The following is an 18,675-nucleotide window of genomic DNA, read 5'->3' as shown; positions in this document are numbered from 1 at the left end:
TTCCCTGGCAGCTCGTGCGAGCCTATATTGATATGCTTGCAATTCTTCTGGTGTGGCTGTGGTAGCCATTGGTTACGTGCCGTTCATAGCTCTCGCAGCTCTGTCCCCACGCTGCTTGTGAAAGTTGAACTCTATCTCGCGGCTGCGGCCCGACGTATTTGTTGCCCAAGCCTTGTCGCAGATTGGAGGGATCGACGTATGGATTTCCCAAACTGTCGAAAGCCTCAGATGTCTCCTCTTGACCTTCAATGGCGTAAATCTGATGATACCTTGTACTCAGATCTATGTTGGGTTTGGTGACATCATCGTTGAGATTGATGAAGACCTTGCCCACTGTGAGAGATTTGTCGATGAAGTCATGACTGTCGACATCGCTTGAGCCATCGCTTATATACGAGTCCGCAGATGACTCAAACGATATGTCGTTGAAGATCTTGGCGAGTTTCTCTCTTGCTACGATGCGACGTAGCGTGTCGCCGAGGTTTCTTCTTCTCCTGACTCGTTTGACGATGCATAGCTTGAAAAATCGGAATCGGCCACTGATGATCCCGACGAAATCGGAATTTCGACACGATACGATCCTTCCTTCTCGACGCGAAAGTGGAACCTTCCGAACGTCATCTCCATGGGCTCCGCCAGATACGCATATGCATCCAAACGGGAGGGTAGGTGAGGAACAAAATCGACAAGACCAGTAGCGATCTGTTTACCTCGATCCATTGTGTTGCTTGCGGTTGACGATGTCGAAGATCTTGAGCGTGCCATCGAGATCAGCTCCTTACGCCTCTAATTCCCACAGACGGCGCCAATTGACAAGGGATTAACTTGTCAATGCCTATGGATTGTAGGCTAGGGTTTAGTTAGAAGTAGAGGGTAAGTAGATCTCGAAGGTTTCAGCCGAAAAGTACTCGACGATTGTGAAAACTAGGATTTGCAGACAATGATTCGGTTCCTTCTTTTGTCCCTCGACTCCCCCTTATATATGAGGTGAAGCCGAGGGATTCGTGCTATACAAGTTTACAGAGTCCGGGACGGTTTCTAACTCGTCCCGCCAGATTACAAACAACACTTCCTATTACAACTCTATCTTTCCTTAGTAAATCTTGGGCTCCCGAATCTTCTTATTCTTCGGGTATTGGGCCTCCAGTAAACCCCGGGTACCATCTTCGGCAGGCCCATTTGGGATGCCTATGTCACTATCAACGACTTTACTTGGCACAAAAATGCACAAAACTAAGATAAGGAGAGGTTGCTACAGTAGTAAACAACTTTCAAGACTCAAATATAAAATAAAATTACTGTAGTAAAAACATGGGTTGTCTCCCATAAGCGCTTTTCTTTAACGCCTTTCAGCTAGGCGCAGAAAGTGTGTATCAAGTATTATCAAGAGACGAAGTGTCAACATCATAATTTGTTCTAATAATAGAATCAAAAGGTAACTTCATTCTCTTTCTAGGGAAGTGTTCCATACCTTTCTTGAGAGGAAATTGATATTTAATATTACCTTCCTTCATATCAATGATAGCACCAACAGTTCGAAGAAAAGGTCTTCCCAATATAATGGGACAAGATGCATTGCATTCAATATCCAAGACAACAAAATCAACGGGGACAAGGTTATTGTTAATGGTAATGCGAACATTATCAACTCTCCCCAAAGGTTTCTTTGTAGAATGATCAGCAAGATTAACATCCAAATAACAATTTTTCAATGGTGGCAAGTCAAGCATATTATAAATTTTCTTAGGCATAACAGAAATGCTTGCACCAAGATCACATAAAGCATTACAATCAAAGTCATTGACCTTCATCTTAATGATGGGCTCCCAACCATCCTCTAGCTTCCTAGGGATAGAAGCTTCGCGTTCTAGTTTCTCTTCTCTAGCTTTTATGAGAGCATTTGTAATATGTTTCGTGAAAGCCAAATTTATAGCACTAGCATTAGGAATTTTAGCAAGTTTTTGTAAGAACTTTATAAATTCAGAGATGTGGCAATCATCAAAATCCAAACCATTATAATCTAAAGCAATGGGATCATCATCCCCAATGTTGGAAAAAATTTCAGCAGTTTTATCACAGGCAGTTTCAGCAGTTTTAGCAGTTTCAGGTAGTTTTTCGCGCTTTGCATTAGAAGTGGAAACATTGCTAACACCAATTCTTTTACCATTATTAGTAGGAGGTGCAGCAACATGTGGAGCATTAGCATTGCTAGTGGTGGTAATAGTCCAAACTTTAGCTATATTATCTTCTTTTTCATTTTCTTCTTTCTCCCACCTAGCACACAATTCGGCCATCAATCTTATATTCTCATTAATTCTAACTTGGATGGCATTTGCTGTAGTAACAATTTTATTATTATGATTTTCATTAGGCATAACTTTTGATTTCAAAAGATCAACATCAGCAGCAAGACTATCGACTTTAGAAGCAAGTATATCAATTTTCCCAAGCTTTTCTTCAACAGATTTGTTAAAAGCAGTTTATGTACTAATAAATTCTTTAAGCATGGCTTCAAGTCCAGGGGGTGTGTTCCTATTATTGTTGTAAGAATTCCCATAAGAATTACCATAGTCGTTTCCATTATTATAAGGATATGGCCTATAGTTGTTACTAGAATTGTTCCGGTAAGCATTGTGGTTGAAATTATTATTTTTAATGTAGTTTACATCAACATGTCCTTCTTGAGCAACCAATGAAGCTAACGGAACATTATTAGGATCAATATTTGTCCTATCATTCACAAGAATAGACATAATAGCATCAATCTTATCACTCAAGGAAGAGGTTTCTTCGACAGAATTTACCTTCTTACCTTGTGGAGCTCTTTCCGTGTGTCATTCAGAGTAATTAATCATCATATATATTATCAAGAAGCTTTGTTGCTTCACCAAGAGTGATGGACATAAAGGTACCTCCAGCAGCTGAATCCAATAGGTTCCGCAAAGAGAAATTCAGTCCTGCATAAAAGGTTTGGATGATCATCCAAGTAGTCAGTCCATGGGTTGGGCAATTTTTAACCAAAGATTTCATTCTTTCCCATGCTTGTGCAACATGCTCAGTATCCAATTGTTTAAAATTCATTATGCTACTCCTCAAAGATATAATTTTAGCAGGGGGATAATATCTACCAATAAAAGCATCCTTGCATTTAGTCCATGAATCAATACTATTCTTAGGCAGAGATAGCAACCAATCTTTAGCTCTTCCTCTTAATGAGAAAGGGAACAATTTTAATTTTATAATGTCACCATCTACATCTTTATACTTTTGCATTTCACATAGTTCAACAAAATTATTGAGATGGGCAGCACCATCATCAGAACTAACACCAGAAAATTGCTCTCGCATAACAAGATTTAGTAAAGCAGGTTTAATTTCAAAGAATTCTGCTGTAGTAGCAGGTGGAGCAATAGGTGTGCATAAGAAATCATTATTATTTGTGGTTGTGAAGTCACACAACTTAGTATTTTCAGGAGTACCCATTTTAGCAACAGTAAATAAAGCAAACTATATAAAGTAAATGCAAGTAACTAATTTTTGTGTGTTTTTGATATAGAGTGCAAACAAGACAGTAAAATAAAGTAAAGCTAGCAACTAATTTTTTTTGTGTCTTGATTTAGTGCAGCAAACAAAGTAGTAAATAAAATAAAGCAAGACAAAAACAAAGTAAAGAGATTGGGATGTGGAGACTCCCCTTGCAGCGTGTCTTGATCTCCCCGGCAACGGCGCCAGAAAACAGTCTTGATACGCGTACATCACGCGTCCGTTGGGAACCCCAAGAGGAAGGTGTGATGCGAACAGCGGCAAGTTTTCCCTCAGTAAGAAACCAAGGTTTATCGAACCAGTAGGAGCCAAGAAGCACGTTGAAGGTTGATGGCGGCGAGATGTAGTGCGGCGCAACACCAGGGATTCCGGCGCCAACGTGGAACCTACACAACACAACCAAAGTACTTTGCCCCAACGAAACAGTGAGGTTGTCAATCTCACCGGCTTGCTGTAACAAAGGATTAGATGTATAGTGTGGAAGATGATGTTTGCAGAAAACAGTAGAACAAGTATTGCAGTAGATTGTATTTCAGATGTAAAGAATGGACAGGGGTCCACAGTTCACTAGTGGTGTCTCTCCCATAAGATAAATAGCATGTTGGGTGAACAAATTACAGTTGGGCAATTGACAAATAGAGAGGGCATGACCATGCACATACATGATATGATGAGTACTGTGAGATTTAATTGGGCATTACGACAAAGTACATAGACCGCTATCCAGCATGCATCTATGCCTAAAAAGTCCACCTTCAGGTTATCATCCGAACCCCTTCCAGTATTAAGTTGCAAACAACAGACAATTGCATTAAGTATGGTGTGTAATGTAATCAATAACTACATCCTCGGACATAGCATCAATGTTTTATCCCTAGTGGTAACAGCACATCCATAACCTTAGGGGTTTCTGTCACTCCCTCAGATTCACAGAGACATGAACCCACTATCGAGCATAAATACTCCCTCTTGGAGTTAAGAGTAAAAACTTGGCCAGAGCCTCTACTAATAACGTAGAGCATGCAAGATCATAAACAACACATAGGTAATAGATTGATAATCAACATAACATAGTATTCTCTATCCATCGGATCCCAACAAACACAACATATAGCATTACAGATAGATGATCTTGATCATGTTAGGCAGCTCACAAGATCCGACAATGAAGCACATAAGGAGAAGACAACCATCTAGCTACTGCTATGGACCCATAGTCCAGGGGTGAACTACTCAATCATCACTCCGGAGGCGACCATGGCGGTGAAGAGTCCTCCGGGAGATGAATCCCCTCTCCGGCAGGGTGCCGGAGGCGATCTCCTGAATCCCCCGAGATGGGATTGGCGGCGGCGGCGTCTCTGGAAGGTTTTCCGTATCGTGGCTCTCGGTACTGGGGGTTTCGCGACGAAGGCTATTTGTAGGCGGAAGGGCAGGTCAAGGGGCGTCACGAGGGACCCACACAACAGGGCCGCGCGGCCAGGGGCTGGGCCGCGCCGCCCTGGCGTGTCGTCGCCTCGTGGCCCCACTTCGTTTACTCTTCGGACTTCTGGAAGCTTCGTGCAAAAATAGGCCCCTGGGCGTTGATTTCGTCCAATTCCGAGAATATTTTCTTACTTGGATTTCTGAAACCAAAAACAGCAGAAAACAGCAACTGGCTCTTCGGCACCTCGTTAATAGGTTAGTGCCGGAAAATGCATAAATATGACATAAAGTATGCATAAAACATGTAGATATCATCAATAATGTGGCATGGAACATAAGAAATTATCGATACGTCGGAGACGTATCAATGCCCTTCAGGATATAGAGGATCCTGGGTAGAAACACCGCCTCTAGTTGTTACTTCATAAGCATGTTTCTCTTTAGAATTATTTTTTAACAAGTCATTTTGCACTTTAGTGAGTTGATCAATTTGAGTTTGAACCATTTGAAAATGTTTAACAAGCATCTTAACATCATTGGAGGTTCTCTCCACAATATCATGAAAATTGCTAATAGCTTGAGAATTTTCTATTAGATAATTCTCTACTCTCATATTAAAATTTTCTTGCTTAACAATATAATTATCAAACTCATCTAAGTATTGAGCAGGAGGTTTCGAATACGGAATATCTTCCCTAGTAAAGCGTTGAAGGGAGTTTACCTCAATCATGGATGAAGGGGGAATTATCTCACATAAATCTTCTATGGGGGGTAGATTCTTCACATCTTCAGATTTAATACCTTTCTCCTTAAGAGACTTCTTGGCTTCCCTCATATCTTCATCATTCAATTTAATCAAATCCCTCTTCTTCAATATTGGCGTTGGAGTTGGTTCAGGTGTAGTCCAATCATCATGATTCCGGCCTATTTTAGCCAATAATTCTTTAGCTTCGTCTGGAGTTCTTTTCCTAAAAACACAACCAGCACAACTATCCAAATATGCTCTAGACTCAACGGTTAGTCCACTATAAAATATATCAAGTAAATCATGCTTTTCCAAATCATGTCCAGGTCGAGCTCTGATAAGAGAGCAAAATCTTGCCCAAGCTTTAGGCAATTTCTCTCCATCTTCCTGGTCAAAGCTATAAATTTTCTGTAAAGCAGCATGTTGAGCACTAGCAGGAAAGTATTTCCGAAAGAAAACATTAAGCAAATCACCTGGAATTTTAATAGAACCAGGAGGCAAATTATTATACCAAGTTTTAGCATCATCCTTTAATGAGAAAGGAAAAATTTTAGCAACGAAATAAGTACGCATCTTGACATCATCAGAAAACAAGCTACTCATAGAAGAAAGTTCATTCATGTTCTACAGCACTTTCTTTTTCAGTACCACAAAAGGGTGTTTTCTCAACAATAGCTACATGAGATAGATCAAGAGAAAAATCATAATCTTTATCCTTAATGTTTATAGGAGATGTGGCAAATTTAGGATCAGGAGATAGCTTATATCTAACAGTATGTTGTGCGAGAAACTTTTTAATTTTTCTTGCATCAGTAATAGCATTGCATTTATAAATAAAATCATCATTAAGCTCCACATAATCCTCATCAGGATCATCACTAGAATAATCAAGTTCAGGTGAATTAACAGGTGTAGCAGCATTAGGAGTTTCAGTATTTTCAATTTGTCTAGACCTAGCAATTGTAGCATCTAGAAAGGATCCTAATGAACCACTATCATCAAGCACAGCAGAAACATTATCAATATTATGAGAATTTTCAGATTCAGCAGAAGTACCAGCAAGTGAAGCTTGCGGCGGTGAAACAAGTTGACTCATCACAGATGGTGAATCAAGAACAACAGAGGTACTCAGAGTTGTACCTTTTCTTGTAGTGGATGGTAATATGGCGACTTAAGGATCGCGAGATTTACCCATGATGGAGAATTTGCAGCGAACAATATCAATCCAAGTGAACTTCCAAATAGAGCTATGCTCCCCGGCAACGGCGCCAGAAAATAGTCTTGATGACCCACAAGTATAGGGGATCGCAACAGTCTTCGCGGGAAGTAAAACCCAATTTATTGATTTGACACAAGGGGAGACAAAGAATACTTGAAAGCCTTAATAGCGGAGTTGTCAATTCAGCTGCACCTGGAAACAGACTTGCTCGCAAGAGTTTATCGATGTGATTTATAGCGATAGCGATGGTGAAACAACAACGAGAATAACGAGAGACAGCAGTAGTGATTATAGTAAACGGGATTAAAATACTGTAGGCACAGGGATGGATGACGGGCGTTGCATGGATGAGAGAAACTCATGTAACAATCAAAGCAGGGCATTTGCAGATAATAATAAAACGGTGTCCAAGTACAAAGCAATCCATAGGCATGTGTTCCGTATATAGTCGTACGTGCTCGCAATGAGAAACTTGCACAACATCTTTTGTCCTACCAGCCGGTGGTAGCCGGGCCTCTAGGGAATCTACTGGATATTAAGGTACTCCTTTTAATAGAGTGCCGGAGCAAAGCATTAACACTCAGTGAACACATGTGATCCTCACATCACTGCCATCCCCTCCGGTTGTCCCAATTTCTGTCACTTCGGGGCCTCGGGTTCCGGACAGCGACATGTGTATACAACTTGCAGGTAAGATCATAAAACAATGCATATCATGATGAAACAATAACATGTTCAGATCTGAGATCATGGAACTCGGGCCCTAGTGACAAGCATTAAGCATAACAAGTTGCAACAATATCATCAAAGTACCAATTACGGACACTAGGCACTATGCCCTAACAATCTTATGCTATTACATGACCAATCGCATCCAATCCCTACCATCCCCTTCAGCCTACAGCGGGGGAATTACTCACACATGGATGGGGTAAACATTGCTTGTCGATGGAGAGGCGTCGGTGATGATGATGGCGATGATCTCCTCCAATTCCCCGTCCCAGCGGAGTGCCAGAACGGAGTTTCTGGTCCCGAGACGGAGTTTCGCGACGGTGGCGGCGTACTGGGAGGTTTCTGGCGACTTCGACTTCCTACCTTGGGTTTTTAGATCGAAACCTTTAAGTAGTCCAGAGGAGGGCGTCAGAGGGCAGCCGAGGGGACCACACACTAGGGCGGCGCACCCCCCTCCTGGGCCGCGCCGGCCTAGTGTCTGGGGGCCCTGGGCCTCCCCCAGGACTGCCCTTCTGGCTCCGTGAGTCTTCTGGTAAAATAGGCCCTTTGGTATAAATTCCGAGGATTTTCCCGAAAGTTGAATTTCTGCACAAAAACAAGACACCAGAGCAATTCTGCTGAAAACAGCGTTAGTCCGTGTTAGTTGTATCCAAAATACACAAATTAGAGGCAAAACAATAGCAAAAGTGTTCGGGAAAGTAGATACGTTTTGGACGTATCAGGAAGCAACTTGGATCTATTCATGATATGAAGGAGAAGAGAGCTCCTCAGAAGAAAAACTACCCTCACGAGAAGTGGGCACACCATAAAATTTTCCAAGCATGTACCACATCTCATGAGAGGACTTGCATTTTCCAAGCACCACAAACATCGAATGAACCTTTGGGCACATAGAGGATGCAAACTCATTAGATACTTGAGCTTCAAGATGTAAATTTTTCTCTTCCTCTAAAGATAGATTTTGAGGATCCATCGGAGGAGAAAAACCTACATCTAGAAATCGCTCTATATTTGGACACCAGATCCGAAGATGACAAAGCATGGGATTTCTCCACAAAGGATAATTATTTGTGCCATTAAATATAAATGTGTCATTGTGCACTATACTACCAGATGACATCTTTACTCTCAAGGTGGTGAAGCCTAAAACAAGGAGAGACCTTGCTATGATACCAATTTAAAAGACAAGATGTTATCGATGATTCTCGAAGTTATTTTCTATCGGGTGCGCGACCAGCGCTCCCAATGGGAGTAGACCCCGAGTCTATGGGCAGGTGTTTGCACCTGGGCATAAACTCAAGTTGTACTACTCGGTGAAGAACTTGACTATATTCCTAGACACATCCCCTCTTTTTATCGACTCCTTGCTGGAGGGCTTGATGAAATCCATGTGCTCCCGATGGGAGTAGGCTTCACTCGAGTCGCAGAGTCGAATTGAGTCTACAAACCTATATATATATATATATATATATATATATATATATATATATATATATATATATATATATTTACCTGCAAGACCAAACACGAAACTCGGGTTAAGTAAATTAGTTTACTATCTTGTCTATTTTTATATATTTCTTTATAAACCCGAAAGTTTGGGTAAACAACTTTGCTATATTTATTCGACTCGCAGAATCGAATGAAATCTCCGTGCTTTCTCTCTTTTTCAAATTCTTCGAGTCCAAGGAGACGCAATATTTTCTTTGACAACTATATTGTACAGGGATATTGGTAAATGCGGCTAGTTCATTTGACGGATCAGGTACCAGTTAATTTCTCTAGTGGAAAATTCGGATAAACCTACTTCAAACTCGCGTCTCCGGACACGAATTCGGGATACTGGCATAATTCAGAATGTGCCGCTTTAGAACTTACCGAAACTGAATTTCAGCAAAATTATCAGATCCACAACGCGTCCTCCGGGATTTTTCTTCACATCTGTTGATGTGGATAGAGTGGGGGAGCACATTCGGGTGCGATGCCACGTCACACAAGATGGATCCTGGGGTCTTACCTTTGTGGCCTTTTTATGAATCACGACATTCGGAGTTTTTACCGCGGCGGACGCGCTCTGAGATTATGTTGTCTAGCGCCTTGTTTGACTAATGTAATGACCCATTTGTCGGGCTTTTCTATCTTGTTGTCGAGCATGATGTAGTAGCTGAATTTATCACTTTCTTCTATATTTTCGTCGGGTATGCCGCCGGTTCTTGTGATGGGAAGAAATAACGAGAATATTTTTCCATCTCTTTTTTTGGGTTCCTCTTTGAAGAAATTTTCGTCGGGTTCCTCCTTGAAGAAATTTTCGTCGGGTTCCTTCCTGAGGAAAATTTCATCGGGTTCCTCTTTGAAGAAATTTATGTCGGGTTCCTTCTTGAAGAAAATTTCGTCGGGTTCCTCCTTGAAGAAAATTTCATCGGGTTCCTCCTTGAAGAAAATTTCGTCGGGTTCCTTCTTGAGAAAATTTTGTCGGGTTCTTCGTTGATGTAGATTTTTCTAGGCGCAGTACTTCATTTGTCGATCTGACATGTAGAGTGAATTTATACAAGGCAACCCCCGAGTGTCATGTGCGGCGAAAGTGAATGATAACCAACTTTGTGTAATTTAAAGGATCACTTAGCTTATTGGGTACGACGGAGTTAACGGAGATATGCCGTGCAGCTGATTCGATGAAGCCTTCAAGTGCAGCAAAAAAAGTCGAGCCAAAGTAGAAACTACCAAATAGCGAAGGTGGATGCCGTCAAATTGTTGATGAAGAAATCTGAGCCCCCGAGCGCTGTTGGGGTGATGTCATGATTGTTTCTTAGACGCCGTGTCGCGGTTGTGACCCGGGGTGAAGTCGTTGCCGAGCCCCCGAGTGTTGTTGAAAACCCTGCGCCGAAGTAGTGGTTGCCTGGAATATTATGTTATAGCTCTTCTCGGGGGCGAAGTTGTTGTCGATCCCCCGAGTGTTGGCTTCATGGATATGTAACCTGTTTTTTTGTTTTGCCTAGAGAATCATGACCACATACGCCCGGGTCACGACGAAAGTTGCGACATCTTCTGCTCATTTTTTACTTCCACTAGAGAATTTTATAATTTTTTTAACCCCATTGAAGCTGAAGCCATTTGAATATTAAGCCATTAAAGATTACTCCATGAGAGATAAAGCATTAAAGATGAATCCAAGATGAAGTATTTGAGATGAATCCATATTGAACATTACGCCATTAAATATGAAGCATTGAAGATGAATCCAAGATGAAGTAATTGAGATGAATCTACATTGAAGATTACGCCATTAAATATTAAGCATATATTAAAGATGAATCCGTCGGAAAAGCATTGGGTAATATTATATTAGAGAAGACAAATAATAACCTTATAAGATGAATCCACTCACCCGGAAGTGCATCGGGTAGTATTATATAAGAAGAAATCATTGATAACCATATAGATAAACCCACTTGAACCGGAGATATAAATCCACTAAGCCGAAGAAACACTGAGCCGAAGAAGACAAATCCAGTAAGCCGAGGAAGATAAATCCACTGAGCCGAAGAAAGTAAATCCACTAAGCCGGGGAAGATATATCCAGTGCCGAATAAGATAAATCCACTAAGCCGAAGAAAATAAATTCACTGAGCCAAAGAAGATATATTCAGAGCCGAAGAAGATAAATCCACTAAGGCAAAGACGATAAATTCACTGAGCCGAAGAAGATATATCCAGAGCCGAAGAAGATAAATCCACGAGTAATCGAGTGTATTTGCGGTAACGATGTAATGGCGCATCCTCGAGTGTCGGGTGTATTTGTTGTAATGTGGTAATGACGCAGCCCACGAGTTTTCGGGTACGGCAAAAGTAAATAATAATTAACTCTTGGAAGAAGAAGACTTAGCTTTTTTATCGAGTGCAACGGAGTCATCTCTGAAGCAAGACGTGTGATGGATGCAATTGATATGGAGGATCCTTGACGGGCGATCCCTCGAGCATGTTGAGTTCTTGATGGCGAGTGCACACTTGTCATCTTTGTATCAGATGGAGTAGCGGCAGCGACTCTGTCGGATTTCATCGGGATGGAGTCACGACTCTATCAATTAGTGAGCTTGCTTGCTGTAGGTAATATGCTGTGGTACACTATCCAGGTAACCAGCACGCGATGATGACTAATTGATTGTGGGACTTGGTCGGCCGGAAATTAGTGTCATTTCTCTCATTTGTAGCAATAGACCACCGAATGATCCCGTTCAGCTTTAGCTCGTACGGTTGTGTCAATTATTTTGAGGATACCAAAGAAACAAACCATCGGTTAACAATTAGCCCATAAAAAGCTGCCTTTAATCTTGTCTACATGGCTTAATTAATCGACTCAATCAGAGAAAAAACGAGCAAAACACATGCATGGAGCACTAGATTTTTAGTCTGTCAAGTAATTAAATCTAACATGGAGCAGATAATCGGATAGAAATCACCTGATTTACTGTTCAGAAGAAGTCGACTTGTAGCAGACTTGAGTTCTCATGTCTGGGGTACCGCCGCAGCGCTAGCGTACACCGCACACGCGTACGAATATGCTGAGGTAAATCGCGGAACTCGCTAGCACCGATCAGCCGCCGCACTCGAGGAAGAGTGGATGTTGATGACTAGATCGAGAGACTGTTGTTCATGATGAATCCGCCCGGATCACGAAATATAGTCGCCGCATTCCCCACAGACGGCGCCAATTGACGAGGGATCACCTCGCCAATGCCTACAGATTGTAGACTTCGATTTCGGGAAGAGCGACTATGGAGATTCCGGGAGCGAGATTGCGCACATGATATACCCAGCTTCGGGTCCTCTCGGTGGAGGATCCCTACGTGCTGCTAGCAATCAAGTATATGATCACAAGTATGTTTACAGGGGGCCACCGTAAGCGGAACTATGTTATCTATTTGTTGACCTCTCTATATCGGGTGCCCTCGCTGGCTTTATATATACAACCAGCCTAGGGTTTTACAAGAGTCCTAGTCGACTACTTCTTCAGGTTGTCTTCTTGGGCCTTCTCCATATTGGGCTGAGCCAGGTATACTAATAATGGGTACCCGAAGGGTATGCCCATGACACTCCAAGAGTAACAAGCTCACAGTCTCTCACTCAAACTAATCGTATTGGAGAGCTCAACACTATGCAAGGATGCAAAGCAAGAACACCAAGAGAAGTGCTCAAATCCTTCTCTCTCAAATCTCATCAAAGCATCAAATGCTATGAAGGAGCTAGAGAGGAAGAACAAGGGTGGAAATCAACAAATGACTCCAAGATCTAGGTCTCAAACGTTCCCCTCACTTAGATGAGGAAATGATTGGTGGAGGTTGATCCCTCAAGAATATGCAAGAATCATGGGATGAAAGGGAGGGGAAGCAAGCTCAATACGATCAAAAATGGTGGTAAAAACGTGCCTAAAAACCCCTAGAACAATGAGGAAGAAGGCCCTTTTATAGCCCCTCAAAATATGACCGTTTTGGGCAAAAAAACTGAGCCACCCGGTGCTGAGCCCGGTAGGCCGGCCAGGCTGCTGATCTACCCGGCAGTAGCACCCGGCCTACTAACCTAGACGCCGAAAATGCGAAAACTTCTGCATTCGGACTCCGATTTCGATGATCTTGGGTTCGTTTCAATCACAACAACGAGTTCTAAAACATTATGCATATAAACATCATAGTCCAACCATTAATTAAGAACAACAATATAAAAAGTTTGGCCTATCTATAAAAAATAAACCGGTAGAAATCTCCAAACATGAAAACGCAATAGAAGATGCATACGAATTCATTTTTCTATGAACTTGGACTTATTGTAAAGCTAGAAACAAGCTCAAGAACCTCAAACAAAGAAACACCAAGAAGAAACAAGAATAGGGATGCAAAGTATGCAAATGATTGATCTCTCTAAAATGATGCGATCAAGTCACTCAACTGAAAGCCCCTCTTGATAATGCGTCTACCAACAACCACCTTGAGACTAGTGAAAGGAAAACCTATCAAGGCCATACCTTTGCCTTGCGCATCCCGCTTGATCTCGATGACAATGCTTCAAGCTCCACTCAAGTTGGGATGCGTCACTTGATCATTGTTGCTTTGTGAAGAGTCACAATTGCTCCCCCATGCACCACATGGGATAGCTCTATTGAGTCACATATTCACATGTTCATTATCAACAAATGGACGACAAAATTCAAGCACGATATCTTCGATATGCTCATCTTGAACTTGCCCTTCTCAACCTTGATGACATCTAAGCTTGATGTCATCCTCCCATGTGCTATATGAGACCATACTCTTGATGCATGCTAATGGCAAGATACCTAACCCACATAGACAACACAAATGCACATATATAATGGGTTAGCTCATGAATCATAATTGACAAGGCTTACCATCCACAAGATCAGAAGATCCAAAGTGGTACAATTTTTATGCTTCATGTGTTGGCCAACTTGAATTCAGTCTTCACTCTTAGTATTGGTCAACCTTGTATCTCTTCATGCTCTATCATGATATCTTGATCATTTATTGCTTAACACATAAGCTAGAGCATGGCAAACTTGATTTCCACACAAGAAATCCATATTCATTTCTTCTTCTTGATCATATCATATTCTTCTCTTCAAATCGATGATCTTGATGATAATACCAAAGGTATAACATTATATTCATGGCATCCCCATTGGAATCCAACATATGGACTTCAAGAAATACCTATTTGCATGGAGGATTGTCATTATTTACCAGAAACACACGAGGATGCCACCATCGGCTACTCGCCTAGGATGTCCTCACCGCCCAACATCGGCTCCTCGTTGATGATGGCCGCCTCCCTCATATCCTCGATCGCCATGTCTACACGATGTTGCTTAGTGACAAACAGTAAACCCGGCAGTGTACTTGGTTTGGAGATCTCAGGAACCCATGACGTGCAACTTATTTGCATGGATTATGGCCAAATAAATGATGTACAAATGACAGGCTTTCCCAACGTGATCGTCTGCACTAGGCCATGTGAACCCTTTGTGACCAGGAGCCGGAAACACTAGAGCACATAGTACTGCACTGCGTCGTGGCGAGAGGGGTGTGGCACTTCATCTTGAGAGAGTGGGGGGCTCTTGGATTGGATGCTGAGTACAAAGATGGGCTTGATTGAATGATGGACCAACATGAGTATGCAGGGCCAAGATCGTCGGGATGTTTGGATGATGATCATCATTGGCCTTTAGGGACACACAAAGCTATACAATACAAAATACAAGATATATAGATAATCTACGTATATATAGAATCTAAGGCCCTCCCTCAAACTTAAGTGCGCCGTGAAGTACTAAGAAAGTTAATATTGCATCGACAACCTTCAAACAGAGGTGTCGATTATGGCTTCGCGAAGATGTTGGCAAGTTGATCTTTAGAGGAGGTAAACTTGATTTCGAGTAGGTTGTGTGCAACACGTTCATTCATAAAATGATAGTCAACTTCGATATTGTTTCGTTCGGGCATGAATTATGGATTACAAGACATGTATGTGGCACCGATGTTGTCACAACAAAAGAACATGTGGTTGGTCTTGAGAGTCCCAACTCAGTGAGCAGAGACTGTAACCATTAGGGGTGTAAACGGATAGGATAATTTCCGTGCAGCCCCAAATCCGTTTTAAGGTGTTCATATTCGATTTTAATGAATTCGATGGATAAAGATATCCGATTTCGGAGTGGTACTCCGGATACAGTATATGATATGGTATATCAAATAGCATTCATATATGAATTATTTAAAATTTAATTAGGATAATCATAAGGTTTTAAATCGGATAATCGATTTTGAGTCAAAAGCCAAGGCCGGTCTCACAAGTTAGTAGTATTGAGTTATCGAATTCATTTGGCAAGCATGTTTAGCTCTAAATTTTATCAATGCTTGAGTTTTAGCGTAAATTGTGTCTCTTTTTCTTACCTACACAAGATTAAAATTTTAAAATTCTATCCAGAGTTGCAAGAACTATATCTATCTACCAACGAGAGCATGTATCCGACTATTTTATTTCTGGTCCGAGTTCGCCCCATGTTAGATTTGAATCCGCAGTTTGATATATCCGCATTCTAATTTAAAGTTGGTCAATATCCGCTCCTATCCAAATCCAAGAGAATATGTACTGTAGTAAAAGATATGGTATAAGCGAAATCCGATTCAATCTGTTTGCATCCGCGTAGTAGCCATATAAGTTTAGTTGTGACATTGACGGTCGCTAATATATTCAGCTTCCATACTAGTAGTATGAGTTGCACAACTTCCCAATGACAATCACTAGATTCATGAAGATACCGACAAATCTGATTAACTGCGTAGGAGATATCCAGTACGGTACGGTGATAACCCAGCAACAATGTTGCGATGCTTAGACGCTTAGTGCACATCTCTGACGACGTAACCACAGTCTTTGTATTAGCGGCTTCACACGGCCGAGGGGCACCAGCGAAGGAGACGTGGGTGATGGCGTTAAGAGAGGAGAGCGGCATTACTTGCTTCAGCCAGCGTGCCAACGGCACCGGACAACCAAGACAGAGGCCCGGTCGCGCGCCGCGCGCGGCCTGTCTCGGTCCCGGCGTACCTACCGCTCCAACGGCACCGCGCCACGGTCCCTACTCGGCGGATCGACGCAGGGCAGAGCAGACTCCCTCCACCACCACCTCCGTCGCCTCATCGCCCTATATATTCCCCGTGCCACCCTTTGCCATTCCATCACTCCAACTTGCGCTTCGTCTCTCACTCCCACTCTTCAAAACCGGCAGGAAACTTGAAAGATCACAATGGCGCGCCCTGCCGTCCTGTGTGCTGCGCTCATCTGCCTCTTGGCGACGCATTCCCTCGCGCAGTCACCCGCAGCCGCTCCGGCCAACGCGCCGCCCAAATCTCCACAGGCCGCGACGCCCACCGCCACTCCTGCCCAAGCCAAATCCCCCGCTGCTGCTACCGCGCCGCCCACCACCCCAGCCACGCCTGCCGACGCCACATCCCCCGCTGCTGCCGCCGCGCCGCCCACCACGCCTGCCAAAGCCACATCCCCCGCCGCTTCCGCCGCGCCGACCACCACGCCTACCAAAGCCACATCCCCCGCTGCCGCACCCCCCACCACCCCAGCCACGCCTGCCAAAGCCACATCCCCCGCCGCCGCGCCACCAACCACCACGCCTGCAAAAGCCACATCCCCCGCCGCCGCGCCGCCCACCACCCAAGCCCCGCCTGCCGACGCCACATCTCCCGCCGCTGCTGCCGCACCACCCACCACCCCGGCCACCCCTGCGCCCAAGTCCTCCCCGGTCACCCCTACACCCAAGCCTTCCCCTACCACCCCGGCACCCAAGCCCGCGCCAGTCACCGCTGCCCCTGTAGCCGCGCCTACCACCACCCCCGTCACGCCGGCGCCAGTCAAGGCCCCGGCCGCAGCTCCTCCCATGCCCAAAGCCAAGGCCCCCGCGGCGGCACCGCCTGCCAAGGCCACCGCGCCTGCCCCGGCGGCACTCCCTCCCACCGTGGAGGCACCGGCTGCTCTCCCTCCCACCGTGGAGGCACCAGCGGCACTCCCACCCACCGTAGAGGCACCGACGGCGCTCCCACCCACCGTAGAGGCACCGACGGCCGCCTCCCCCGCGCCCGTCGTTGCCGACGTGCCAGCCGCAGCGCCGGCCCCGGACACGAAGCCCACCAAGGCCCCCGCCCCGGCGCCCGCCAAGTCCAAGAAGCGCTCGTCCAAGGACAAGAAGAAGAAGGCTGCCGCCCCTGCTCCGGCCGCCGTCGCCCCCGTCGCCAAGACCGCATCACCCGCCATCTCTGACGCCGAGGCTCCCGGGCCCAGCGGAGACTCCACCGCCTCCGACACCGCGGTACGCTCACTAACTTACTACCAACTGTGCGATCGATCCACACACTAATATTAATGCTGCCATGATCAGGTGAAAATGCACAAGTAATACTCAAATAGTGGTACTGGTAGGCAAGTACGTAGGCGTAGTCATTGTTCTTGATTCATGCACCGCAGCACCGACGAACGGTTTTCCAATGCTACTAGGGAGGAACCGCCGCCCGAACGTTGTTCAAGCATGGCAACTGCTTCGATGCCTTTCTTTTTCTTCTATATCAACACATACATTGTCAATTAATCGTGCACAGTGTGTTGTAGTGCACATACACTTTTGTATACAATTGAGAGTGTGACCCACAAGCCGGTACCAACTGCATAGTGTAATTAGCACACGGGCATCAAGGACCGTCCATGTTGCGGAGGCGTGCACATTGTATACTTGTGTTTACCTTCACTTGAGAGCACAAGCCGAACTAACGTGTACATTGACATTGTTTGTTGCAGAATGCCGCGGGAAGAAGTGCCGAGAGGATGGCGGGCGTGATCCTAGCGGCGCTTGCGGCGGTGGCGATGCTCGCCGCCTAGAGTCCGAGACTCGGTGCGATCCCAAGCGATTGATGCTAGTGGCCATGTCACACTGGCCGTGCATGCCTCCGTTTTCCCTTTTCGTTTGTGTATGTATGTAATTTTACAAGGGCCGGACTCGATCTTCGGCCTTTTCCTGTATGCACTAGATCTCACATTATGCGGATTGTTTTATTTGCCTTCAGAGAGAGGTCAGAGAAGATACGGGTGACAGAGAGGGAGTGGGGACATTGCCTGTGTATTGTTAAATTTATTCATATTTATATAAACGTTATTTATTCCATTTTAGTCACATTGTTGCCGATTGTTCATGCGTTACCAATACGGTCATGAAATCTTGACTACTGTAAATAAGGTGTTGTTTCTCTCCACACGAATTCTCCACTTCTTCCCTCCACGTTCCTGTAACCGCCGCCCCAACTCCCGCTCGAGTTTTCTTCCGCCGCCGTGAACGCTGGTCGATCCTACCTCCAACCGTTGTACTGGCGTCAATAGGTGCGGGGATCTCATTTCTGTGTTTGGCAATGTGAGGAAAATAAAAAGAAATATATGTTAACTAAGT

General features: G+C 44.2%; 1 protein-coding gene across 1 annotated transcript; it reads left to right on the top strand.

Annotated features, from left to right (window-relative positions):
- Positions 1 to 16,400: 16,400 nt before the first annotated feature.
- Positions 16,401 to 18,401, top strand: LOC127332554 (uncharacterized). Its single transcript, XM_051358863.2, has 2 exons — positions 16,401 to 17,550; positions 18,033 to 18,401. The coding sequence occupies exons 1-2, from the start codon at positions 16,477 to 16,479 to the stop codon at positions 18,111 to 18,113; spliced, it is 1,155 nt and encodes a 384-aa protein (XP_051214823.1). The 5' UTR covers positions 16,401 to 16,476; the 3' UTR covers positions 18,114 to 18,401.
- Positions 18,402 to 18,675: the final 274 nt, after the last annotated feature.

The sequence above is a fragment of the Lolium perenne genome, chromosome 4 (assembly GCF_019359855.2).
Source record: "Lolium perenne isolate Kyuss_39 chromosome 4, Kyuss_2.0, whole genome shotgun sequence".
In the NCBI taxonomy this organism is placed as follows: Eukaryota; Viridiplantae; Streptophyta; class Magnoliopsida; order Poales; family Poaceae; genus Lolium; species Lolium perenne.
This window is presented reverse-complemented; position numbering and strand designations above follow the sequence as displayed.